The 27,699-nt window shown below is 45.9% G+C and overlaps 1 protein-coding gene across 3 annotated transcripts in view; it reads left to right on the top strand.

The window, feature by feature from the left end:
* NEK5 (NIMA related kinase 5) overlaps window positions 1-27,699 on the top strand; it is a 1,893,692-nt gene that overhangs the window by 1,618,677 nt on the left and 247,316 nt on the right. For all 3 annotated transcript variants that reach the window (XM_069639859.1, XM_069639857.1, XM_069639858.1), the window contains one exon: window positions 17,199-17,333. In XM_069639859.1, the coding sequence (XP_069495960.1) occupies window positions 17,199-17,333 (135 nt within the window). The remainder of the gene's footprint in view (window positions 1-17,198; window positions 17,334-27,699) is intronic.

The raw sequence follows: 27,699 nt of genomic DNA, 5'->3' as shown, positions 1-27,699 counted from the left end.
AAAATGGGCGTCGACACCGGCGTGCCAGTAATACTATCCCTAGTGTGACGTCCACTGTACCCAAGATCCCTCACGCGTCTAGGATCCTCAGATTGTTTTTTTCCGCCATACTGGTCGGAAGCATCTTGTGGAGTCCCCTGGTCTTAGCCATACTTTTGCTAATTATTGAAGTTTAAAATTATTTATTGACATCCTTCCCCACCCCAACGTCGACCCTCGACACTCGACAACGGCTGGAGAAGACATTGACCATCGGCTGCTGCACGACGGATCTGGGCCTCGGAAGGCCGCTGGCTTCGGCCCGGGCCTAGTAGGCCGCTGGCCTCGGCCCTGCAAGTAGGGAGAGTGGGGGGTGGTACATACTCTTCACTCTTGGTATATAGGTACACCTTATATATTTCCTACACTTACCAGCCCGCTGCCTCAAGGTGCGTATGGAGGGTACCCCTTTCCAATTCTGCCCCAAGTGCAACCGCAAATACCCTTGGGTCGACAGGCACGCCACGTGCAATCTCTGCTTGCCGAGGGACCACCCCGAAGCGAACTGCAGAGCGTGTAGTAGGTTTAAGCCTAAGACACTTAAGGACCGTTCGACAAAGCGTTGGGCCCACCACGCCAGGCAGGCGGCCATGGCAGCGGAGGGCACCTTCAGCGATGGCAGCGACGCCGTACTTTCGGAGGGCGAGGGCATTACGGCGTCGAAAGACTGCCGAGCGCAGGTCCCCGACCTCGGAAGGTTGTCCGGCAGGGCGGCTATGGGGAAGACCCCCGGCGACGCAAGCGCTACACACCCTACACACACAAAGCACACTAAGTCCAACCGAACCTCGACGACGTCGACTTCTCGGAAAGAGGCACAGATAGAACGGTCCGACTCGGTGTCCTCTGGGCGCTCTCAATCGAGATCGCCTCATGACGCAAGGCAATCATCCACTCTTGCCAAGAGTGCCTCGCTCCCTAGATTAACGGAAGTTCGATCGTCGGAAGACGAAGATGTCTTCCACCCCCAGGCCGCGCTCCAGGAGACCGAGGCTGCAGTTAACACCAGCGAGGCCCCACGCTCGAAACACACAGATACCTCTCTCGACGCCAGGCGTCGAAAGTCTCTGGGGCCTCCAAGGGGCAGGGAAAACATTTTTCCACGCACGGGGAGGGGGGGAAACAGCGGAAAGCACAGCCTTCCACTCCTAAGCAGACAGACAAACACAAATCTACTGGGACATCAACATCCAGCAAGGGTACCCTTGATAAGTCCTCTAAGTTGCCTACTAAAGTCATACCCTGTTCCAAAGAATGGTCCAGTGAAGACATAGACAGGGTCATGTCAAGGATGTCTTCCTTATCTGATTTTTATGACAAAAACCCAGAACATTTCCTTTCGTATGACCCTCAAGGGGCCACACCCTCAGGCTCCTCTGATCCTATCCCCCTAAGTAAAAAGGCCCGGTTCGAAAGACCTGAACCCTTAGAGGTGCAGCATTATTCTACTCCATACTCTACTCCACACCCCAGATACCAAGGACAGCCTTTCCCTGAAGGGGACCAGGAGTTTGAAATTATGGAGGAACAAACCGGGACTGAATACTATGCGGATGATGAGGACCTGGAGGAGGTAGAAGATGAGCAGGAAATTTACAGAGTAGATTCCCCGGTAGAGAGCGAAGCCCCAGTTACCGACTCGCCAGTTGATAACCAGCCCCTCCTTAATGAAGTTCTCGCTCGCGCAGCAGAACATTTTCACATCGACACCCACGGTGTACAGGAGGAAAGGGACTTCGCAGAAGAGTTGGTGGGAGAGAGGAGGCCGGTCGCTCAGACCATCCCTATCCTTAAATCCATCCAACGTAGAATAGATCCATCCCTGGTGAATCCTAACCTCACCAGAGCCGTCAACCCCAGAGTTGAAAAACTTTTTCGGGCAGCCCAGTCTGACCCTCTTTATATAAGAGGACATCTTAAACCAGACTCCCTAGTGGTTACCAACACTCGGAAGAGGGCTGGGACACCCTTATCGTCGTCAGAAGCTCCTCCCGACAAGGAGAGCAAAAAACTGTACGGGTTTGGCAGGAAGGTAGCCTCAACGTCCGCCTACCAAGCAAGGTTTGCAAACTCCACCACCCTGTTGGCAAGTTACAACTGCCATCAATGGGAAGAGGTTGCGGCGCTCATAGCCTCTGCTCCTGAACCGTTAAAGGGCCACTTGGCTCAGATCTCGGCAGAAGGGAGAGCCGTGTCTGGTTGCATATTAAAAGCAACTTTCGACGCCGCGGACAACGCAGGAAGATTGATAGCAGAAGGTACTGTTATCAAGAGACATGCGTGGTTACGGCAGTCGGGGTTCAAAACAGAAACCCAGGCTTCATTAATAGACAAGCCGGTGGAACCCGATCTATTGTTTGGGAAAGCGGTCGAAGACGCACTTAAAAGTGCCAAGGACGAATACGAGACTCTCAAATCCCTTGGCCAGCTTACCAACAAACCCCCTAACCAGAGGGGGAACAGTAATTTTCGTCGCCCACGCGGTCAAAATTCACAAAGAGGCCACTATGCCTAAGGACAGGGTACACAATGGAACAACAACCAGCAGTCTACCCAAAGTTACGGCAGAGGTACCAAGAGAGGTTGTGGAAGAGGCAGAGGCAGCCCCAACAAGGGAGGTGGCACGCCTCCACCAAAGCAGTGACGCTCAGTTCAGGGTCCCTTCTCACGCAACCCCAGTAGGGGGACGCATTTCCAACTTCACCCAGGCTTGGGAAGGGATCACCTCAGACAGATGGGTGCTGTCAACAGTGTCCACAGGATATTGTATAGAATTACTGCAGCGTCCCCGGAACCACCCTCCACGACAAAGAATACACTCCTTACAACATCAGAAGATCCTTCTCGAGGAGATCGCCATTCTGCTAGAAAATGACGCGATAGAACTCGTCCCAGGACACCAGGTAAACAAGGGTATCTATTCAACTTACTTCCTTGTGCCAAAGAAAGATTTGACAATGCGCCCAGTATTGGACTTACGGCCTGCCAACAAGTATGTCAAGCCCCAAAAATTCCGTATGACCACGCTACAAGAGGTTATTTTCATATTTCCATGCTCCCAGCGCACAGAAAATACTTGCGCTTCAAGGTGGACAGTCGCCACTACCAATTCAAGGTACTGCCCTTCGGGATAGCTTCAGCACCAAGGGTATTCACCAAGGTACTGGCGGTGGCAGCTGCACATCTACGCAGGGAGGCAATCCCAGTGTACCCTTATCTGGACGACTGGCTCATAACGGGGGAAACCCCAGGAATTTGCAGGTCAAACATTCAGAGGACTATCGACCTCCTCCACGAATTAGGCTTCTCTATCATTGAGAAGAAGTCAAGTCTGGTGCCAAGCACCTCAAAACAATTCCTGGGAGCAATCCTAGATACTCAGAAAGGGTTGACCTTCCCTTCGGAAGAGAGAATTCGGAATATACTACTGCAAATTCCACATTATCAGTCAGGTCAACAAATAACGGTACGCAAAGCAATGCGGTTACTGGGCATGATGGCGTCATGCATTTACCTGGTCCCCCACGCGCGTCTGCGCATGCGTCCCATGCAGGAATGGTTGGCGAAACAGTGGTCTCAGGCACGTGGTCAGTGGGACGATCTAGTGGTCGTTTCGCCAACACTCGTACAGAGCTTACACTGGTGGACAAGAGAGAATCTTGCAAGGGGAAAACCCTTTTACGATCCCGAAGTACAGGCAGTGGTAACTACAGATGCATGCCTGACTGGGTGGGGAGCTCACCTTCTCCACCACACAGCTCAGGGTCTCTGGTCTCACTCAGTAGCCAAGAACCACATCAACCTGCTAGAGCTTCTGGCAGTATTCCGAGCGCTTCGGGCGTTCGAGCCCCATCTGCTAAACCTGTCGGTGCAGATCCGGACGGACAGCACGACAGCCATGTTCTATCTGAACAAACAAGGAGGGACTCGTTCGCCAAATCTGTCCAAGCTTGCCCAGAAAATCTGGATATGGGCACTCAGACGGAACATCTTCCTGTCATCACAACATGTTCCAGGGGAGCTCAATTCCCTAGCGGATGCCCTAAGCAGAGACTCCCTCCCAGAAGAACACGAATGGGTCCTTCACAGAGATATCGTAGAAGATCTCTTCTCTCAGTGGGGTTTCCCCACTATAGACCTATTCGCCACAAGCGAAAACAAACAATGCCCAGGATTTGCATCCAGGTTCCCCCAGCCAGACACCCAAGGGAACGCCCTGTGGATGAACTGGTCAGGGATGTTTGCGTACGCTTTTCCACCAACTCCTCTCATCAGGAAGGTGGTGTACAAGATGAACAAGGAATCAATGACGCTCATCCTAGTTGCTCCCATGTGGGCGAGACAACCATGGTTTCCACACCTACGCAGGATGGCGGTGTGCGAACCCATCAAACTCCCAGCCTGGTACAACCTACTGTCCCAGCAGCAAGGTCAAACAGTGCACCAGGAACCCAACTCAATGAACCTGGCAGCATGGCTCCTGAGGTCATAGAGTTTGGGCATCTAAAATTACCACAGAGGTGGATGGACATCCTAAAAGAATCCAGGAAACCAAAAAAAAGGCACTGTTACTTTGACAAGTGGAAGAGATTTGTTATTTGGTGCCAGAATAAACAAATCAACCCAATTGATTGCACTCCTTCCAACGTTGTAACATACATGCTCCACCTGCTGGATGCAGGTTTGGTTTTTAACTCTCTGAAGGTACACCTGGCAGCCCTCTCGGCTTACACCACATCCCATAACAAAGTATTGTGGTGGAAAGTACCAGTAGTTAAAGCCTTCATGGAAGGAGTAAAGAGACTTCACCCTCCTATTTCGAACCCACCGCCAGGATGGGACCTCAATGTGGTGCTAGCTAAGCTCATGGGCCCCCCTTTCGAACCCATGCATAAAAGTAGTCTCAAACACCTGACTTATAAAACGGCCTTCTTAGTAGCCATTACCTTTATAAGAAGGGTCAGTGAAATTCAGGCTCTGTCAGTGCAGGATCCTTTCTTTACTATCCACAAATACAAACTGGTTTTACGCACACACCCTAGGTTCTCACCTAAATTTATATCTAAGTTCCATGTAAACCAGTCCATCGAGCTTCCGGCTTTCTTCCAGAACCCGCAAAGCTCAGCTGAGGTGAAACTACACACCCTTGATGTGCGTAGGGCGGTCCTCTACTATGTAAATAAAACCAGACCGCTAAGGAAAACAGATCAACTGTTTGTCTCCGTAGCTACAGGCAGAGAGGGGGATCGCGTCTCTAAAGGCGCGTTCTCGAAGTGGATTATCAACTGTATACAGCTGTGTTACTCTCTTTCTGAAAAAACTCTGCCTTTTACGCCAAGGGCCCATTCTACTAGAGGCATTGGGGCCACTCTGGCTTTCATTGCAAATGTTCCCCTCGACACCATTTGCAAAGCAGCTACTTGGAGCTCTATTCACACTTTTACTCAGCATTACTGCATTGACACTCATTCCAAGACAGATACACAAGTGGGACAAGCGGTTCTAAGACACCTGTTTGCTCATGACCTTTCTCACATCCCACCTCCTTCTGCTGGTACTGCTCGCTAATCTATGCACAGCATGTGATCTAAGCAGATTCCACAAGCCTCAGAAGGGATACATTACTCACCGTAATCGTATTTCTGATGCTTGTATCTGCTTAGATTCACATGCGACCCACCCTTCCTCCCCTCCGAGAGAAGGCGCATGATTGCTTGTAGTCTTACCTTTCTGTCTATCTGCTTGGATTATCTGTACTCACGCTACTCCTCATGCTTCCTCATGTCAGAAAAAATACAATTTTAGGATCCTAGACGCGTGAGGGATCTTGGGTACAGTGGACGTCACACTACGGATAGTATTACTGGCACGCCGGTGTCGACGCCCATTTTCGAGTTTCGAAAAACAACCTGTAATACACCGCAGCTTCCACTAGATGTCGGCCTATGCACAGCATGTGAATCTAAGCAGATACAAGCATCAGAAATACGATTACGGTGAGTAATGTATCCCATATATATATATATAGAAAAAATACTGTACACCGTACGTGTGTCGGACTGCACTCCCAGAGCAGCTGAGAATGGAGTGTCCTTACAGCAAGAATGAAGATTCAAGGCCCATTTAGTCCCAGCAGCTGCATTTTTTAAATTGTATTAAAGTGCGCTGGGAAAGGATGAAACCTGAAAAAACGACGCGCTTCGCGGTACTCTGACCACTTGATCACGTGGGTGTATATATATATTTATATATATATATACACAGCCCGTGTGCCTTTGCTGCTGGAGGAAGAAGATGCTCCCGCTGAAAGAGGGACGGGGCGAGCGGAGTACGCGGCCACGTGGAGGAGAGTGAAACAGGTAGGAGAGCTTCTCGCCTGCAGGGCTGTGAGCGATGTAGTGCTCCCCGCAGTGTGGCCCCTAAGGCAGTGAGCTCCGACATGAGGCTCGAGGCACATGCCACGGCTGAGGCAGGCCACTGGTCATGAGGTTGGGGAGGCCCACAGCACAGTCCCGCTGTGCCACACCGACAAGCTGCCTAGCGGCACGTGTCACAGGCGCAAGATAGAAGGAGCAGCCTCAGCTGCTGCCGGTATACGCACAGCGCTCCTGACTGATGGAGAGGACATAGCTGGGAAGCCCGTCAGAACGGGGCCAGGCAGCTCTGCAAAGAGCAAACCTGCACCTGCGGCGCCTGCAACGAGGAGTGCTCGTGCGATCAGGGCCCTGGAGACCAAGGCAGCCCCAAAGAAAAAAAAGAAACTGTTCTTTGAAGTGGAAGGATGCATCATGACCCCAGATTCAGTGGGAATAGAGGCATGGGGACACCAGGCAGGCCATGTTTACTACTCCTGGTCTGCCCAAGCACCGCGCCGTGACCTGCTGGGGTCCTCCCAATTTCACAGCAACCCTGTCACAGAGTTTGCCGTGGAGGGGACACCAGCCTCACTGGAGCCTGCAAGGGCCCATTGACTTGAGAGTTAAGAAATTATTTTTGAGGCTGCGAAGGTGGAAGGTGACCGGAAAAAGAAAACACTGCTGCTTTTCAACACAAGGAGTGGAGTCCACAAACTGTACAAAACGCTACCACTGGGAGATGGGTTCTATCAGGACGTGGAGAGAGCCCTCATGGACTACTTCACTCAGATGATCAATGTAGACTATGAGAGGTTCCAGTTATGGCAAGCGGCCCAGGGACCAGAGGAGAGCATTGATCGGTTTCTCACCCGGTTGCAGCAGTTGGCAGCCACGTGTGACTTCCGAGATGAAGAAGGCGAGCTGAGAGGGTTGGTAATCCAACTGTGTCGTTCGAGCAAGCTCTGCACACACATCTTGAAGGAGCAGGGATATCCCTGGCTAGAATCATGAAGCTCGGAAGGGCTCATGAGCTTGCAGAAGCAAGGTCGGCGCACATGGAAGGAGCCATGAAGGGGCTACCAGGGTGGCAACCCCGAAGAGGTGCTGCTGGTGCACGAGCAGATCAGAAAAAAGAGTGAGAAGGAGGGGAGTGGAGCGCCGCAATGGGGGGCAAAGAAGGAAGAGTTCAGCAACCAGTGTGACCAGTATGGGGGGGTCCTACCACACCTGCGACGGAGCCCGGCCGCCGATAGACACTGCGGGAGGTGCCACCGCCTGGGACACTTTTCAGCACGATGCAGGGTCCTGTGGCCAGTTGTGGTAGAGCAACGGGCCCAGCGGCAGGGTGAGATGGGAGGAAGAGGACCGGCTGTGCAAGTGGCAGCACTTACTGGAGGGTGACAAAGGTATGCAGGATCTCGCGGAGGAGAATCTGTGGGACCATGACATTGAAGATGTCTTCTTCCTGGGAGAAGAGGTACAGGACCAGGGCTGTGACGGGCATGAGAATGGAGGGCAAGATCACAATGGGCCTCAGTCCGGCCAGGAGAAAGCAGGAAGAGCTAACTGGAAGAAAAGAGCGAGAGGGGCTCGACAGAAGTGAAAGGATCGAGCAAGGGAAGATGAATAGCTGCCATGGACAACAATAGACCGAACAGTTTGTTAGGCAGAAACCTGTGCAGTTCCCTTAGGGAACACTGCAAAAGATTTAAGACTACAGGTGTTGGCAGTAAACCCACTTGGTAGCAGTCTGTACCACCCAGATTTACCTGGTAGCTGTGGCTGAGCAGTCAGACTTCCCTCAAGAAGAGTTAGACAGTATGCAAAGTATACACAATAGGTACCCAGATACAATAATACAAGCAAACACTGACCAGAGCTTTGGTATCAAAGTATATAATTATTTATTTAAAAACACACGGTTTGAAACACTCCAGCACTCTTGTTGTAAAATATTGTAAACACTGTTACTATTGTAATATGTACACCCCTTTTTTCCTTATCAGATAAGTCAAAGTAAACACCACTTATTTTCATGCAGAGGTGAGCGCTTAACTAGATGGCACTCCAATAAGTTTGTGAGAAAGGGAGGGAAAAAGACAGAATATGGAAAGGTACACCACTCTAAGGTCAGGAACACTGCTAGCAAGGCAGAAGAGCAAAAGTCACTGGTGAGCCAAAGTCCAAAGGCTGGGCCCACTCTTAGAGAGAGCAGAGCACAAATGCGCCCAAGATCACACAGTTACACTAGGCTTTGAAAGTCTTGCAGAGGGTTCAAAAAGAGTTTAGAGAGGCTTAGGAAAGTTTAGCCAGGGTGTCCCAGGCTAACCCAGGTTCGAAAGCCGGGGACTAAATCTAACCCGCACAGTCGGTAGCAAGGGAAGCCAGGTGGGACACAATACCTTAAGTGGGAAGGATCCTCCAGCAGTGGCAGTTGTTCCTGGTAGTGGGTGCAAGTTGCGTCGTCGTCCAGGAGAAGAGAAGATCTCGACTTGGAGGAAAGATGAAGGTTGTTGCACTACCAGGGAAGAAACCAGCCGTGGAGTTTTCCGGTTAAAGGTGGTACCTTTGTTTCGCGGTCGTGGTAAAACGTGGTATTCCGGTTGCCGGGGTGCTTGGCACAGGCAAGGCGGACACGAGGTACGTCGGGAAGGTGAAAAGACAGTGAAACTGGTTATCCCCACCAGTCAAAGGAAGAAGACTCTCCGGTGGGAGATCTCCTCTGTCGTTGGGAAAAGTGGTGAGACGGTCCAGCAGGGCTCCACCGGTGGTGGTGTCGTGGCAGGTCGGCTCAGCTTCTCCCTCGTCGGATTCTTAGGTCCTGTGGCGACTTCTGAAGTTCCAGTCCCCAAAGCCCTGCTTTTATGCAGAAAACCCCCATTCACTCAGCCTAGCTGTCACTCAAACATGCTAAGTGGTGAGCCGGCCGGCTCACCACTTGGGCCAATCAGGACGGAGTGCGACTTGAGTTGCCTAGGCAACTCAGTCCAGGGTGCCTAAATTCCCCTCCACCCCTCCTAAGTACCCCAGACAGAGTGGCACCACTTTGGAGGGCTTCTGTGGAGAAGCCCGCCAAAAAGTGGAACAAAGGGCTCGACTTGGGTTGGAGTCACAGAAGAGAACACAAACGCCATTTTAGAATCAAGTTTTGGTAGAAAATACCAACCGGAGAATTAATATTAATTAAATAAACCGGCTGTATGTTCGAGGCTACCGTAAATAATTAAATACAGATAGTAGCCTAAAACAATGGGAAATCCCATAGGAAAATATTCGCGGTTGAATATAAAAAGTAGTACCCACTGCCACCAGCCAAAACTCGATCAGGGGGGACGGAGACGTGCCCCCTCGACTAACAGACCCTGGGGCAATCGAATTGCCCCAGCCAGTACGTCCACAATATGATGGTTTGTACTGGTTCTGTTCAGAATTTAAGACTAGAAAAGTCAATGGTGACTTTATATGCCCTGGCTGACAGTAGTCAGTCCCAGGGTATGGAGTCTATACTGGGGGGTCACTATGACACCCCTGTGTCACTGCACTGAGGGTGCTGTGTAACACACATCACAAAAACACATGAAGCCCTATGAAGTAAAATACCCCATAGCCCATTAAACACATCTAGATTCAAAGAAACGCACTCAAATCATGCCCAAGAGTGAGGGTAAAAGAGTCTCACTCTTGGCAGGAGAAAAAAATAAACTCACTAGGTTAGGAAATTTAGCCTAAACAGAGAATTCTCCCTAACACTGTTGGAGTGCCGGAGGAAGTGCCCGATCAAGTTAGCGGAGGGGGCCTTGTGCACTTGGTTCTAATTATGGCGCAGTTGTTATTTGTTGTTGTTATTTGTTACCCGTTACAAGGGATGTTAGGCCTTAAGCCCCTCATGGGCATGTGCCAAAAGCACGGTTCATGGCACGTGGATTACACGTGGTGCAGGCAATAAAAGGTGCGCACAACCCCCACCCCCCCTGCGCCAGACAACCAGCAACCACTGGTGTAAGCGTGCAGTACTTTGTGACTTGTGTGAGTTACTGTAACGGTCTACCCGGGACCCTGTGCTGGCCAGGGTCCCTGACTATACAACATATAGTATATATAAATGATTACATAAAAAGCAATCCTTAGGCGATTAAATGACTGTTCAGTCTGAAAGGGAAGGACAGTAATACAAAAGTATTCAAAATATGTTTTCCATTGCAAATTTGTTCTGGAATTGCCTGTTATTCTCAAGAGGGAATGCGCCTAAATGACCATGAACAAGTTTCCAACAGACTACACTTTAACCAATAATAAGATACTGAAAAGGAATCAGTGGGTAAGGAGGAGAGTGAGAAGAGGTGGAAGAGAGTAGAGGCAAAGTCGATCAACTGACAGTATAAAATCATGTTTCAGTATGTTAATCGTTAAGGATAAATGACAACAGCAAGCAGACATGCAGAGGCATATGGCACTGTTAGGCCTACCAACGAATAACATACACAGCAATCAAATAATAATAATAATTTAGCATTTATATAGCGCTACAAACCCTCAGGTATCTGCGCGCCCACGGTGTGTGGTGCTCATTTATCGACCTCGGAAGGATGAAAGGCTGAGTTTGGTTCTGCCGGGATTCGAACCAGCGTCAGCAGGCTCTGCACGATACCAAAGCGAGCGTTCTACTCGCTGTGCTATTTGACCAGAGATGGCAGACCAACTGTTGAGGAGAGGTTTCCTGACTTCACTGCCTGTCTTTTCAAAGAAGTCCTCAAATGGTTGCCATTTAATTTAAAATCTGAACTGTTCAGCAGCCCTGCAGAAGGCACCCTGCTGCAACCTGTCTAGTACAGACCATATTCCAAATCATTCTTTGTGAGGAATTCTGCACACACTTCCAATTCCTAAGAACACATTGGGAAGCAACAGATATAAATAAATCTAAACACTTTGCATCCACTGCATTCCTAAGGGGCTCTTCATCCTGATTGCGTAGCCAAACTCAGTCACCTCCTGCCTCATAGCGTATTGTTCGAGTTATAAGCTCAGTTTTATCTCTGCCAAATTTAAAGCCAGATATTTTCTAAAAGCTGCCCAGCATCTCCAGAAATGAGGAACTGACCTTAAAAGCCATATAAATGGCTTACCTTATAAGGATATCTTGTATGCCTATGCAATACCTAATTAACTGCATCAACGGCTGTGAATAAAGGATAAATAAAATTGATGACAGGTGACACCTAGTATCCTTCCCTAGTGCCCCAAGCTAACCTATAAAAAGGAGGGGAATGTCCATTAACCAAACCATCTACATTAGGGAACGTATATACAATTGAGGTTGAATCAATACCATACCACATCAAGGCTTCCATGGGAAAAGACCAACTAGCCCTGTTTAAAGCCTTCTGTGTCCAAGACCAGAACCAACTCTCTCTCGGACGCCGATGAAGCCCCTGCCAAGATGTTACATAACACTCTTGTATTGATTGCAGTCCCTCTGCCCATAACTAACTTTGTCTGATCTGGAAATATTAGCAATGCTGTTTAAGGATCAAGGCTTGTTGCTAAAATCGTTACATAGATTTTGCGGCCTTAATTTATAAGATAAATAAGGCAGTAATTTTTCACATAGGTTGGGTTCTTTCCAGATTTGGGCAGAAAAGCATTGCATCAGAAGAATGTCCTGAGATAGATCCCAGTCCCAGAAAATGTGCATATAGTGATAAAAGCTGCAGTGCTCAGAAACCAGAGAAACAATGATAGAAGTTGGCAGGTGTCCCATCTAGCCCAGGAGCCTTACCCTTTTCTGTGTGTCTAGTGGCCTGCAACACTTCAGCTAAACAGAACAGTTTCAGCAGCTGACTCAAATCCATCTCCTCCTGTCTGGTATGTTGTTTTGCCTTTAGAAACCTTCCAAAGCCTAGGGGATCCACTCACGTTTCAGGTGTATACATGGTGTTATCTGTAAACACACCTGCAATTTCTTCATCCTTAGTCAACATAACCCTATCGAAAAAAATCCAGGCAGCAATTTTCGTGATCTCTTTTTTTAACCTTGAGGAAAGAAGCCATTATCGTCCGTGCTTTGTTAGAGCCCCTTTGACACTTACCTTTTAACTTGCAGAAGAATTACCTCTGATCAGTCCATTGACAATGTATTATATTGGCAACTCATTGTGGTTAGTTGTGCACTAATACCTGCAATGCGGGAGTTATACAAGGACCCTTCTTATTTCTTGCTATCTCACCAGAGCCTGAATGAAGTCAGTCGGGAAGGCTTTTTTTCTTTGCAACAAATGTAATAATATGGTCCTGCAGGATTGCTTTGAAATAATCCTGTGACATGTCTTGGAAGATGAAGCAATGCCCTTCCTTAACCATAACAACAAGCTGCAGTTATTTCACCAGTGCTATATTCAACCCCCATCTATTGCTCTTGTTGGAATCAAACTGAGGGTCAGTATTCTCCAGGACAAGAGTGTGGTCTGAAATGACCAGAGGCTAAAAGGAGACCGCACACATTCCATAGTAATAATTTACCAAAAAGGCATAATCCAACGTTGCCATAGTACTATCGACACTGAAATGAAAAGTGTAGTCACGGAAGGAGGGATTACAGAATCTCCATGTGCCACCCAACTTCCCCAGTGGGGTATTTTAGGTAACTTGGGAGTACACTTTATTGAGGCAATTAACCCCTGAAAGAGAGAAAGCTTTCACAGCAAGAACAACGTAGCTTCATCTAGTTAATCAAGTCCCGTTGTGAGCAGGTTGCAACATGTCCATCTCTGCTTGCCGAAATCCATGTATGGATTCCTTGAGCTTTGCCAGCTCTTCAAATTTGTTGCCTTACCAGCTATCGCAACCTTAAATAAGCATGGGTGAAACAGAGCATATTTAGCTTTAAATTGTTTGGCAGCCTGAAATAATAAAAATTGAATATGATGACTACAAGTATTAAGACTCACAGGGAGAGACAAACAAGGCAAAGAGAAACAATAGGAATGAAATGGTTTGGGGGGTCTGCTATAGATTTAATGAGGTATTGTGAGATGTGCCTGTCCCATAGAAAGCTACAATTTTGATTGACTTTTTCAAGGCGATCTGGAAGGCAGAGGAGGCAGATAAAAGGTTTTGGCTTTCGTTTTTGGACTCGAGCCTTGACTCAACAAAAGTGGTAGAGCCAATGGGCTCTCTCGATAATTAGAGGACAGTCGGCAAGCAAACCAAGTACTTTAAGGCATGAAGAATTAGATAGACTTGTCCGGGTCATCTCCTTCAGCTCCTTTTAGCCAGCTGTGTAGTCTTAGGTTATTTCCTACATTTTTTAGATGTTCTCTGCTTTGACATCATAGGCCTTGACTTCCTTTTCCAGCAATTGCCCCTTATCAGCCACATCTTCTGTGCTTCAGTTGTGCTTCATATGATTACCACATTCTGTCCAACTGCTGTAATTGTGTGTTGGGTGCAGCCACGAATAGCTTCAGAGCCCATACCTTCTCCAGTAGCATGTGTGATGGATCTAGTGATGTCATCACTCCCGCTCAGAGGAATCTCTCTACCTTATCCTGAACCCGGGGGTAGCTGCCTGATGGAGGACCACATGGGGAGAAACAATCCTCATGAGAGGGAAGAAGACTCCCTGGTAGGGAGTCCCTAGGTATCCCCCTTTCCACTCAGGGTATAATAACTAATTGAATTCCCAAACATATATGGTCTATTGCAATATAGACCCAGTTCAACCACTTTGTACTGACAACAGAACTCTTTTTAATCCTTTTTGCAAATGGAATTGGATGAGGAAGAACAAAGGAGTAATGTAGAACACTGGAACTAACAACCTAGAGGAGCGCTTTAGTGGTTGGCCAGAGCCAAAAGATGCCGGGACATTTAAAATCCCAGCAATGCAAGGGCAGGAGAGACTACTTCTTCCTAGCTGTGGCTGAGTGTTTAGCCAGTGGTGTGGGCACTGCAGCAGCACTGGAGAGAGCAGCAGGTGAAGAGAAGTCGGTGTGCAAGCTTATGATGTGTCCCTGAGAGCTCTGAGGCCACGAGAGAAGGCAGGCCGACAAAGAGAGCCAAAGCGGATGTCCAAAGCCAGCAAGGAGAGCCAGAGAGGGCAGCCGACACCGAGATGCTGCTGGAAGGTGCTGCCGGTGGTACGACAAATCCGCAAGAGCCAATGAACGACCCTTCAGAAGAGCGGGAAAGGCAGAGAAGAAGACGCATAACCGGTGAGCCATTGTACAATGGTTGGGACACTGGAAGAGTGCCTGTGAGCTGGAAGGGAAAGCCGGGGAAGCAAGATACCCCAATGCCCTGCTTCAAGCTGCACAAGTCCCAGTGATGGTTAGAATAGGAAACAAGACATGAACATTTGCGTGAAAGCATAACAGGAAAGAACCATACCCCTTTTTGGTCAACGTTATAAAAAGCCCTGGCATGAGTGTGCCAGGCAGTGTGATAGTGAGTCTGAAGGCCTTCACCCAAAAGATAAAGTGCATCATTATAGAAAGTCTTGGCAGGAGAGTATACCAGGTAGTGTGAAAGCTAGTCTGAAGACTCACACTCAAAAGATAATGTGGGTGGTGTGAAAGCCTGTAAGGGGAGTAAACCAGACAACTTGCTGCAAGTCTGGATCTCATGTCCAATTGTAAGATAAAGGTTAGAGAGATAAGAAGATCCTTACAGTGTGTGTGAAACGGAGGGGAAGGAAGCCATACACCCTGCATATATTGCATTAAGTGGTAAGGAGAATTGTGATGGTGAAGAACTTAAGTGCAATCCAGGGGCCTTCCCTGGACCATAACCCCTTGAATTGAAAACAACATATAATAGAAGACAAGAATGTCCTGGTAATAAAGTATACTAGGCAAATTGACCGTGAGACTGAGGCACAAATCTGTAAGAAAATAGGAAAGTCGACAAGTACTTGAAGGTCTGGAAATCAGGAGGAAAGGGGAACACACCCCCTGAACTGAGAAGTAACATATTGCAGAAGAGAAAGTAAGGGAAGAACCATACCCCTTTCACTATTGCATAAAGTGGTTGATCAAAGGCATCCACTGAGAGTTAAGAGGATAAGTTGAGGAGTATCTGGCAAACTCAAGGGAAGGGGAACGCCCCTCCTGAAGATTGTGGAGCTTTGTCGCACTGTGATTATTTGTTCAATTTCTGCACCTTTTGGAGCATTGGAGAGATCGACAGATAACCAGTTGAAAGACTTTACCTCTTTACACTTTCTTTTGAGTTTAGCTATAAGGGCCAGTTTAGGATGTTGGAGACAGGAGGGAGAACTATTTACTTTTTGGACATTCTGACACTGACATCATTTAGTTTTGTTGCAGAAGGGAAACCCCTCATAGAGATAGGGCGAAATAGGTCTTTCTCCAACCCTTCTTTATTCTTTAATAAAAGTCTATAGCAATCATCACAATATTCCTGTGTCCGAGTCCTACTCCTGATTCATTACACATGTCAAATGCATATTCGGAACGTAGGTGATTGTGGTGGAGAGTCACTTTTAGACATTTGAGCATAGTGTCCCACTGACTTTGCAATATCACTTATTGCACTGCTTTCCTGGTTAGCCATGTTCATTTTGCCAAGTGAGGACACTGGTGGTCGAACTACTCCTATTTTGGATAACATAACAACAAGCTTTCAGGAGGTATTACAAACATGCAGACGATGCACTCGATCATCAAGGCATGGTTTAGAGTTCATATGTTCTTTACTTCACATATACAAAGTAGTGTAGTGGTTGTTATGGAAAACTTTAAAATGTCCAGAGACAATATCACCTCAAAGGCCCCAGACGCTGAGCTAATTTTGCTAATTGTATATGAGTGTCAATTGTGGGATAGCAGGTCATGCTATCCAGCTACCACATGGTTTAAGGATACATTGCCCCAGGTTGTGCAGTTCTTTACGATCCCCCCCAAGTAGAAACTGTATGTAAAGTAACACCTTGTGGTGCAGGATCCAGTTTGGAGCAAAAAGCAGCCAACCATGAGCATCGTCCTTCATCTGCTTTTGGGCCCTACTTGTCATTCACTTTCTTACTATTTTGAATGTTCAGCGTATGCCACCTTTTCACTAACCATCACAGAACTTATCCTACAAGCAATATCTAGCAATCTACCTATTTATCTATCTATTCATCTATCTATCTGTCTACCTATCGAGCATCTCTATATTTCGCTGCACTGTAAGTGGTGCAGGAGACAGCTGTTAGTTGACTTTACCTGTAGGCATCAGCAAGCATATCATATTTCTTCCAGCAATGTGGCATCACCACAGTTAAAAATTACTTTTATATGTACTGATAGCTATTCCCAAAATCACAAGTGCTTACAGAACAAGTTGCTTACAAAACAATATAATCTGTATGTGAGACCTATGATTCACTCAGTGGAAATGTCTGCTTAGTGAAAGGCCTTACTATTGAGTTGTGAGGGACCTTGGCATGGTTACTCATTATGTAACCTTCGAGATATTTGCGACTTCAAATCCCATCAGCTGTAGCTAGCACAATAAGTGCTGAAGGATCAAAGGAGTTCTAGTCTATATCATCTGGAGGCCCACATGATGAGTAATAATGTGTTAAAGGGACATAGGATATTTGAATGAAATGACATCTTTTGACTTCACTTAAATGTCTAATGGATTATCAGTTTGACATAGATGCAATAGGGTAGGCCCTGCCTCCCAAATGTCTAGCAATGTTTGTTTTACATGGCATTTTAGGCATGTAGTACAGTATAAAAAATAATAATGCAAATTTTTTAAAATAGTTTTCCCTTTCTATTTACCATCTTATAGAAACTGGTGACCACAGCAAAGACAATGTAGAAAACAGAAAACAATGGAAGGAAGGCCCTCCTCAGACACTCCTTCACTTTTTAGCTGATGCAGAAATCTTGTCCATCTGTCCAACAATGGCTGAAGGAACTATAGGTATGTATTGACAATACTCCTAATGTAAGATGGCATGGAGTCCACTAGATTCCAGCTATGTTTACCGGAGCATTTCTAAATCTGCGGTTCTTTAGGAAACTGTGGATTCCTTTTGATGTTAGATGTGTATACATTTTAATATTTGGGAAGCATATTTGTGTGACTTTTTATTTGGTGTTCAGCCATGTAAAACAATTCGACCACATTTTGTCCAATAATTGTGTCCCTCCTCTTTTCACTGATCTAATGATGTTGTTTTTTAAAAAATTTAAGGGAATCCATGTGTTTTCTTAGAGGCAGGTCATCGGTAACATCTTGATTTCAGTCATTTGCTCAGCCAAAAAAACACTTTAAATATGACATTGAAGCTTAATTTGATTGTTAGTTGGGTCAACCAATCTAAGGTACCAAACAAACCCTCCGATGTCAGCGACTACATTAAAACTGTTCAATTCATATTAAAGTAAACATTTCTCAGAATGAATTGTTAACCTGGCAGAACTAGCAAGAAATGGGAAATGGATCACCTAATGCGAATGTTGGCATGTGTGACATCCGAAAATGTGACCTCTAGAGCCATACAATCTTTGAATACCCATTCCACTCCATTAGCCCAGAGAGACCCCTAAAGACAAGTAAAAGTAATGCTTTTCAGTGCATCCTCAGGTCTTTTGCAAATACCATGTCGCACATCATCAGCCACCACAGATGCATACTAGTCTGGTCCCACTTGATAATATCGTACAGATTTTTGGACAAATGGGCTCTACTGTTAAATCAGCGTACTATCTGCATCCCTAATCTAGGTTTTACACTGCTACCTGTGCGTTACAAATATTATTGGGGCACAACACATGGCCATCTGGGTGTCTTATGTCCTTTACCAAACCACTTAATTTCCACCTGATATTAGGGGAGCATTATGAAGTTTGTGGCAGTTTTAGTAAGGAAAATGTGGGACTGGTCTTGTCTCATCAGAAGGTATCAATAGATTAACAATATCCAGGGTGCATGGTGTACAGGATAAAATAAGTTACCAAATTGGCTGCCAAGGAATTTAATAACATCTTCAATGACTCCTTTACTTATGGACAGATTTCAGTTTCTAAGGTCTTATTTGTAAAATATTTTCATCCCTGAAAATATTGCATTCAATCAGAAGTCAATGATGTATCAACAATCGGTGAATTACAACATATTCTCCAAGCAATGGATTATCCATACTAACTGATTTTATTGTGTCTATTAAGTTGTTAATGTATAAGCAAAATAAAAGGATGGCTAGTACACAATCTTTTTTTGACAACTATTGATACTACAAAAGGATTGATTGGTACATCCACCCTTTAACCTGTAACGCACTACCGCAAAATATCATTATTCAACCAATGAGACTAATTTATTTATTTTATTTTTATTTATTTATTACATTTGTTGTACGCCCAAACCCTTGGGTATCACGGCGTAGTTTTCAAGGTTACTTAGACACTTACATTTCGTATGTCGGTTATATGGACAGAGAGCAAAGAAATCTTTCAACTTAATTGTTACATAGATATGTTGCTACTTCTTGGTTACAGTATGAAGTGCATGGCTGGTGTAATATATAGCTTTACAGTATCACAATTACATAGCATAACATACCTGTTACACAGCGGATGTATTTTTTGAAAAGCCAGGTTTTTAGTAGCTTCTTGGACTGCGGGTGGGAGAGCTCATTGCAGATATTGGCTGGAAGAACGTTCCATATTCTGGGGGCCGCTATAGTGAAGCAGGAGTTTCCTGATCTCGTGTTCTTGAATCTGGGGATCCGATGGTGGGTGTTGGCACTAGATCTGAGTGATCTTGCTATTGGATTAGGTGTGAGACATTGATTGAGGTAGGTTGGGGCTTTGGAGGTAATACATTTATGGGTGATAGTGAGGGTTTTGTGGAGAATTCTTGCTTGTATGGGTAGCCAGTGTGCTTCTCTCCTGGTTTGTGTAATGTGTTCTCTTTTGCTAAAGTCTAGTGCTTCTCTCAGAACTTTGTTTTGTAACATTTGTAGTTTATTTATATTTTTCTTTGAAGTCCCTAGTAGTATTATGTTACAATAATCGATTTTGGTGAGGATAAGGGCTCTGGCCAGGGTTATGCAGTTTTGGGGTGAGTGGAAAGGTCGGCTGAGTGTGATGAGTTTGGCAGTGTATGATGTAGAAGATGCAAGTGAGTTAATGTGTTTACACATATTGAGGCTGGAGTCAAGATAGACGCCAAGTGTTTTAACTTGGTGGGATATGTTAATGGTGGTACCATCTATGACTATAGAGGTGAACTCTTATTGTAACTTCTTTAGACCGGCGGGAGAGCATACAATCAGGATCTCTGTTTTTTCTCCATTGAAACAGGCTATTGGTTGCCATCCAATTCTGGATGAGGGCGTAGATTTTATTGATGGTAATGGTGTCCTGCTCAAGGTCACCTGTGATGGTGAATGATGCTCTATCCTCCCTTTCCTCCTCTATCTCCTCTGCCCTTGATCAACTTCACCCCCTTTCTCTCTTCTGTCCAACCCAGAAACCCTTGCAACCTTGGCTTACTCCTCATCTCCTCTCTATGCAGCGCCTTCTCCATGTCTGGAGAGATTCTGGCTCAAATCTTGCTCGCTTTCTAACCAAACCTCTTACTTCTCTTACCACGCACTCTACAACTCTTCTCTTGCCTCGGCTAAATCCTCCTACTACTCTAACCTACTCCAATCTCCTGCCACCCACCCTCGCCGTATCTTCCAAACTCTCTCTCAACTTCTCTCTCCTCCCACTCCCGATCCCTCCTCCAATTCCACACTCTCTCCTTCTGACTTCGCTAACTTCTTCTCCTCCAAAATTCTCACCCTTTGGCAAAAAATCAACACCCCCTCTGATATCCCCTCTCCTCCTCTCCGTCCCCTCCCTCATCCTTCATGTCCATCTTCTCGCCCGTCTCCCCTTCCGAAGTCTCTGCCCTCTATCCAAAGCCCACCCACGTCCGCCCCAACTGACCCTCTCCCTTCCCTTCTTATCCCTAAGATTTACCCTCTTCTTATCCCCTACTTTACCTCCTTCTTCAACATCTGCCTCTCCTCAGCAACCTTTCCCTCTGCTTTCAAGCATGCTACGATTATTCCTATTCTGAAGAAACCTTCTGCTGATCCACCTCTCACCTCTAACTTCAGACCTATCTCTCTTCTCCCATTCCTCTCTAAGCTTCTCAAGCACCTTGCCTACTCTCAGCTCCCATCCTTTGTCACTACTTTCTCTCTCCTACTACCCTCCCAATCTGGCTTCAGTCCCAAACATTCCACTGAAACTGCTCTCACCTCTATCCTTAACTCCCTCCTCTCTGCTCGCCATGCCAAGCAATCCTCTATCCTTATTCTCCTCCATCTCTCTGCAGCCTTTGACACTGTCGATCATCCCCTCCTTCTCCACACTCTTTCTTCCTTCGGTTTCAAAGGCTCTGTTCTCAACTGGTTATCCTCTTACCTCTCTTCCTGCTCCTTTACTGTATCCTGGGGCGCCTGGACCTCTCCAACCTATCCTCTTGATTACGGAGTACCCCAAGGTTCAGTGCTTGGTCCTTTCCTCTTCTCTCTTTACACCTCCCTCATTGCCCCTGTTATCTCCTCGTTTGGCATCTCCCACCATTTCTATGCCGATGACACTCAACTCAAGAGAGAGACTGAGAGAGAGAGAAAGAGAGAGAGAGAGAGAGAGAAAGAGAGAGAGAGAGAGAGAGAGAGAGAGAGAGAAGGGGGGGTCAGGTTCTCCATCCAGAGGTCAAGACATTCTGCGTCCACGCATGGTTTCTGAGAGGCTCACATACAAGGATTAGGACCTCCCATATGACTTAATGGAGATTTTGCTTTTGGCCAGAAGTCCAGCTACAAAGTCCTTATACCTCTGCTATTGGAACAAGTTCTGCAGCTGGTGTAGGGAGAAAGATGTGGACCATTTTGAATGCGATACACCTACAGTGTTAACGTTTCTACTACATTTGTGAAATATGGGGCTCCAGATTGGAACAATCAAGGTTTATCTAGCAATGCTTTCCATATGCAAGCGTACCTCGGAAGAGGCATCCTACTTCAAAATACCCTTAATAATTACATTTCTTAAAGGATTCACAAATGTATTTCCTCCTATACCATTACAAATACCAACTTGGGACTTTAACTTGGTTTTAATGTTTTTGATGTGCGCTCCTTTCGAGCAACTCCATTTCTGACCTTTAAGGTTGCTTACTTACAAAACTATTTTGTTAGTAGCAATAACATCAGCCCGGAGGGTGAGTGAGTTGCATGCATTATCCTGTAAACCTCTGTTTACCACATTTTACAAGGATAAGGTTGTCCTCAAGGTCAAACGCTCTTTTCTGCCTAGGATTGTATTCAATTACCATTTAGCACAGAAAATTGTGCTTCCGGCCTTCTATCCTCCACCTCATCCTGGCAAAGAAGAGGAAAGATTTCATAAACTTGATCCAAAGAGAGCTCTAAGCTTTTATGTTTCTAGAATGGCAAAGTTGCGACAGCACAACCAACTTTTCATTGGTTCTAGAGGACACAAACTAGGTCTGTCAGTTACCAAACAAACTCTTATCTAGATAGATCATACTGGCTATTTCGGATGGGCTACAGGCCAGCTGGGAAAGATCCCCAGAAGGTTTAAGGGCTCATTCCACTAGGGGCATTGCAACTTCCTCTGCCCTTCAGAAGGGAGTTCCAATAAAAGATATCTGCGAGGCAGCTACCTAGTCCACCAGCCACTCACTTACAAAAGATTATTGTTTAGACACCTCTAACAATGAGGGAAGATTTTGGTAGGCAGTTCTATGCTCCATTCTTGACAAACTGTAACTCTCAAATTCTTACTCCCTCCTCCAAAAGAACCTAATACTGCTTTGGGAGTCTATCATAAGATAAGGAATACGTGGGAGGACACAATCCATTTGAAGAACAAGTTTCATACCCCTGGTAATGTTCTTTCGATTGGATGTTCCTCCCATCGCCCTCCCAAAAAAGGTTTGCTAAATGTTCATTTAAAAATAAATATGTTTGGAGGTAAAATTTTACATTCAAAATTAAGAAAGGGACTCCTTACGGTGGTTATGCGAAAAATCATGCAATTATCTGAAAATGTATTACTGCGTCAGAGGCCAGCATACATTCGAGTACATGTGGAGCCCAATGGTCAATGCATTTCGGAGTGAATTTACTGATTTGTCGGGCCGAAGACCCATTTATAATATCTGAATCCCAGATATTTCACCACAGTGAGCATTCTACCACTAGGTGGTAGTTCCTAACACCTACTTCTTTAATTACATTAGTTTTGACAACCCGGAGAGTTGCTACACCTTCGTGCAGGACAGCACGTTCAACACTTCGTTGAGATTGAAGGTAAGAAATACTGTAATTACCGACACATGTTGTCAGCCAGGCAATAGAATTAATGTTACAGATAGCAGAGGCACGTTTACACACCCACTTTTTGTGCATTTACAGTGCAACATTGAATTATCAACTTAGATTGGCCAACACCGATATATTGAGGAAAAGTGTCACATACTTACCATTACATTGTTTAGACGTTATTAGTTTAGAAAGGACGTATATATCATTACATGTCATATTTTTGTTTTCTCTCCATTAACCGTATGGCGAATGGACTGTTTAATTTTGCAATTATGCTATTATTTCTCTGCACATGTTCAATTACATGACACAATTTGGGAATTAAATGTTCCTTATCAGTATTATGAATGGGACTTCGCCCTGAGGAAGGAGTAAATTGACTCCGAAATGCATTGGCCATTGAGCCCCACATGTACTCGTATGTATGCTGGCCTCTGAGGCAGGAATACATTTTCAGATAATTGCAGGATTTTTTCGCATAACCACCATAAGGAGTCCCTTTCTTAATTTTAAATGTAAAATTTGACCTCCAAACATGTTTCTTTTTGAATTAACATTTAGCAAACATTTTTTTTTAATTGCCTACAGTAACCCTATAGAGGGTACATGGTGTGAGCGACTGATTAGCTAGATGTTGCTCATCTAGCTTACTGCGTAGCTGTATTTTGGGTCCAGGTGCCTCTGAACCCTTACTCAGTCAGCTACTTGAAACTGGTTACTACCATTACTATTGTGTTCTTGAAACCTACAAGATATATTAAGACATGTGGCGCCCACCCATCGACATAGCACTGTGAAGGGTTTGCCATAAAGGAACAAATGAAAGTGTTTGAAGGCCCAGATTACAGCCAGTCCCTCCTTTTCAGTCTGGAGTAGGCTTTGTGAGAGACCTGAAGATGTCTCACCTGCTAGTCCCCGGGGATCTGTCATCCAGGTGGCCAGGACACTGCCATCGCTTTTGGATGCAGTTCCTGGGGGTGGAACAGTGCGGGAGGATCACCTTGATGGGGGAGTCTTCGGGCGTGGAAATGGGACATCGGATGGGGAGATGCGGTATCCCCTTCCCTGTAACACCCTTTCCCAATCCTACCAGGTAGTATACTTAGGAACTCAACCCCAACACCCGTTTTCTGACATGAACACTTTCTCATTGACAGCTCCCTGTGAAAGAAAACGGACTAATACCCGAGCCGTAACCTGACATGTCCCAATAAAATGGTCAGGCAAGGTCAGGCAATTACTGATCATTACACACACCTGGTTTCCATCATACTTCCCCACACGGATAAAATGCGGAGCATGAAAGCACACTCTGAGCAAGGCGAAGCACATTAGGAAGCAGCAGTTCCAAGATGACAGTTTAATACAAGGAGAAAGGTGGCAAGGCTGAAGAGGATTGCAAGGAGGGAAGTGCCCTTGACCTATTCAGAGAAAGACTGTTACTTTCACAAGCCTTGCAGAATAAGAGAAGTAAGTCCTGGAATCATAGCTGAAGAAACCTACATTGTTTGTCGGAGGCCGAGAGAATTGTTTGCCGCTGTGTTACTGTCCTTGGCTCCTACAACAAAGCAGCACCAGTAAAGTCGGCACAGTCGGTGAGTTGGGGAGACTGATACCAGACTGGTCTGCGTTAAAGCCAAGGTCGCAAGCGGCAATATTATGTAGAGAAAACTAAAGATAAAAGTGTGTGAAGCGTATAAGACCAGAGACGCAAATATAATTACACAGCAGATGAGTGACTGAACTTTTGAAGCCAAGAGAGATACCATAAACAGAGTGGTCCGGTGCCACGTGGGTGCTCATTCGAACAGGTCTGTTGGGTGATAGGTGGCAAATGTAAAAAGGAATTGTGAATCGAAGTGGTCCTGCAATGGGTCAAGCCAAACCCTGTGCACATTTGAAAGTCTTTGATATCTGAGGCTAACTGAAATTGGTCCGAACCCGGCTGAGGGAGACTAATTGTATTAAGAAGGGCACCTGAGCCCTGCTGAGGGTGATCCGGGGTGAACTGTGAGTCACCCGAGAAAGAAGATCCTATGAACATTGTGAAAGGGGATCTGAGCACGGAACAGGGTGATCCAAAGTGACGATCGTTGTATTAAAGGGATCTGGAGTGAATAGTGAATCACCTGAATTGAGTACTTGTAAGAGGAAAATAACTTCTCGTTTGTTTTGTCGTATCAGGCTCTCTGCGTGAAGAGAGGTTGATAGGCAAAGAGACTTGGGAACAGAAGGCCCTGACACTAATGATTGAACTGTATCCTTGTGCTGAAGAAGCCAGAGATTGTGCTATGCTCAAGTGAACCACATTGTCCCGTGCTGAAAATGTGGGGAAGGGAGGCCAACGATCTGAACATTCTGACATATCATTTTTGTGAACACTACCCCCACACTATTTGTATTTAGAGGTAAGGATTGGCAATAGTTTTTTTTTTAGTATAGGCTCTTTTATTTTGACAAGACACAACTAGGGCTATTAAGCATTATTATTTGATGGTCGTAGCTTGCTCCCATTTGTAGATTTAGGATTAAATAGGCGTTTATCATACCCTTGTTGAAGTTCAATAAACACCCTTGAACTGTGGGGATTATACCATTACTGCGTCCCCATCAATGCAAGCTCCGAAAATTTCGACTTTTCTTTATTTCGTCCTCCTTTACACCACATATATTTTATGGGGGGGGTAATGCTATGTAATGCAAGTAGAGGGGAGTGTGGGGGGCTCCTCCCGCATATATATATGTGGTGTAAAAAGGGTTGAAATAAAAAAAGAATCTGCAATTTTGGGGTTGCAGTGATGGGGATGCAGTAATCGTATAGATTTGAACTGTGGTCACTAGTATCTTACTGTTGATACCATGCTTTCCTTACAGCTTGCTCTGTCTTTGAGAGGTTTTGGCTGGTGTAGGAAATGATATGGCGCTTCATACTGTCAGCCGGGTCAAGTTGCGTTAGTATGGTGCCCAGACCTACGGGGCTGGCGTCAACAACCAATTCTGAGACACTTGGAGAGGGTTTTGCATGCGTCTTTATTGCATAACCTCCAGTACTGTAACTAACTCCTCCTTCCTCCTCCTGTTTCCCCTTTAACTCCCCCCGCACCCTGTGCCTACGAGCCCCCTCCCTGAGCATGCAACCCTCTTGTAGACTTCACGTAAGACATTACAGATGGTTTGCCTGCTGAGAAGCGGAATTCTGTTTTTTATTAATTTTTTTATTAATTTTAGATTTTATTGTACATTTCATGAATAAGAAATACACCAGGTTTAATGTCTGCTGCAAATGTCAGAGGATGATGCCCATTATGGACACCCATGACTGCTGCATGTGCTGCCTCAGCACCTATCCCAACAGCAAACAGTGTGAGGTGTCACAGAGCATGACATCCAAGGCTGGAGAGCCCATGGAACATTGGCAGTTGATGTCTAAGAAGAGGACGCAAGAGAAGCAGGAGAAGCAGGCGTGCTCAGAACACTCTTGAGGAAAGGAGTCTAACCAAAGTCTCTCTACCAGTTTGAAAAGGAGACATGACAAGGGATTCCACTCAAGGAATGCGTCTCGATTCTAACACAGACACTCTGATAAACCAGAGAAAAAGACAGGGAAGATTAGACAGGGAAGATTGATCAGCTCAGTGGTAACGGCTGTTACGGAGCCGCATGGTCCGGTGACTCTGGCGGCACCCAGGGGGTCTTTGAGTCCTTCCAGTAAGAGATGTTAGCAATGATCACAGAGATTTGCTGACAGTGTTCATCCCTTCTCCCACTATGCCTATTACAGAGCATAGATCCAGAGATGCAGCGCAACGTGCCTTGGCAATGCAGCAGCTTTGGGCATCCCCCAAAAGGATAGATGAGCTAAGTACAATGGTTGTGGACCTCTTTGGTAGGTTATCCTCCAATGACTCTGTGGGGTCAGAAAAGCACTCCCAGGTTGCTGCTCAAGCTGCTCAATATTAGTTGGAAGCTGAGAGGCTTTGGAGTGGATGATGCATCCGGGTGTCCCGTAAGAAGATGGACACACTACTTGTCAAGGGTGATGAATTCGATATTGGTGATTAGTAGGAACATTGCTACAGATCCAGAGATGACAATGGAGAAAGGTCAGGTGAGGTGGATGCAATCCTGAAAGACCTTTTGGATGCCAGGGACCAGGACACTTCACCTGAAGTGGTCCTCAATGGGGGGGTACTAGAGGCCCCTATGAAGGCATCATCAAGCAAGACACAGACAACAGATTCAAAGTTCAAACGGAAATGATTTATGAACTCAAATGTCAGGATGGTAGAAGGCCTAACTTGCCCTATGCGAAGGTGGGATTTCCCTACCTGAACGAAACTAAGGAAAGTCTGTGTCAGAGAGTTCAACTTAAAAGTCTGCCTGTGTCCAAAACCTATCATTGCCCTCACAACTAAAGCTAAACAATGTGTAGGGTTGTCAGTAATAAAAGATATGGTGATTTACCCAAAGTTCTGAGCTTCTTCCAGCTCTTTGCTTCCTTTTCAGCTCACCTTCCCCAAGTTCAAGAAAGTTCCAGAAAAGTCTCAAGATTACCTTTCCTAAATTCAAAGCAATACAGGTCCACACAATCCTCTAGGTTCCCTTCCCCACGTTCAAGGCACCACAGTTCAAAAGAAAAGGGTCTTGAGGCTCCATCCTCAAGACAGCATCTGCAATTCATCAAGTCTCAGGGTTCCCTTACCCAAGACTTCAACGTAGCAACTTGTATTTGTCTCTGGTTTTCAAAATTAAACACAACTCCAGGTCAACTTGACCTTCCTTCTGAATTGCATCAACAGTTCACTTACAGTGCTCCTTCTTGGTGTTTTTACAATGTCTCTGGTTTTCACAATTTAGGGCTTCCTGGTCTAGGCACAGTTGCCAATCATACGGTCCACCCATCACAGTTCACGCAACCAGGAACTCTAGGCA

This window comes from Ambystoma mexicanum, chromosome 7q, assembly GCF_040938575.1.
Source record: "Ambystoma mexicanum isolate Mex_15411 chromosome 7q, UKY_AmexF1_1, whole genome shotgun sequence".
In the NCBI taxonomy this organism is placed as follows: Eukaryota; Metazoa; Chordata; class Amphibia; order Caudata; family Ambystomatidae; genus Ambystoma; species Ambystoma mexicanum.
Note: the sequence above shows the minus strand (reverse complement) of the source record. Positions and strands in the feature narration are given on the sequence as shown.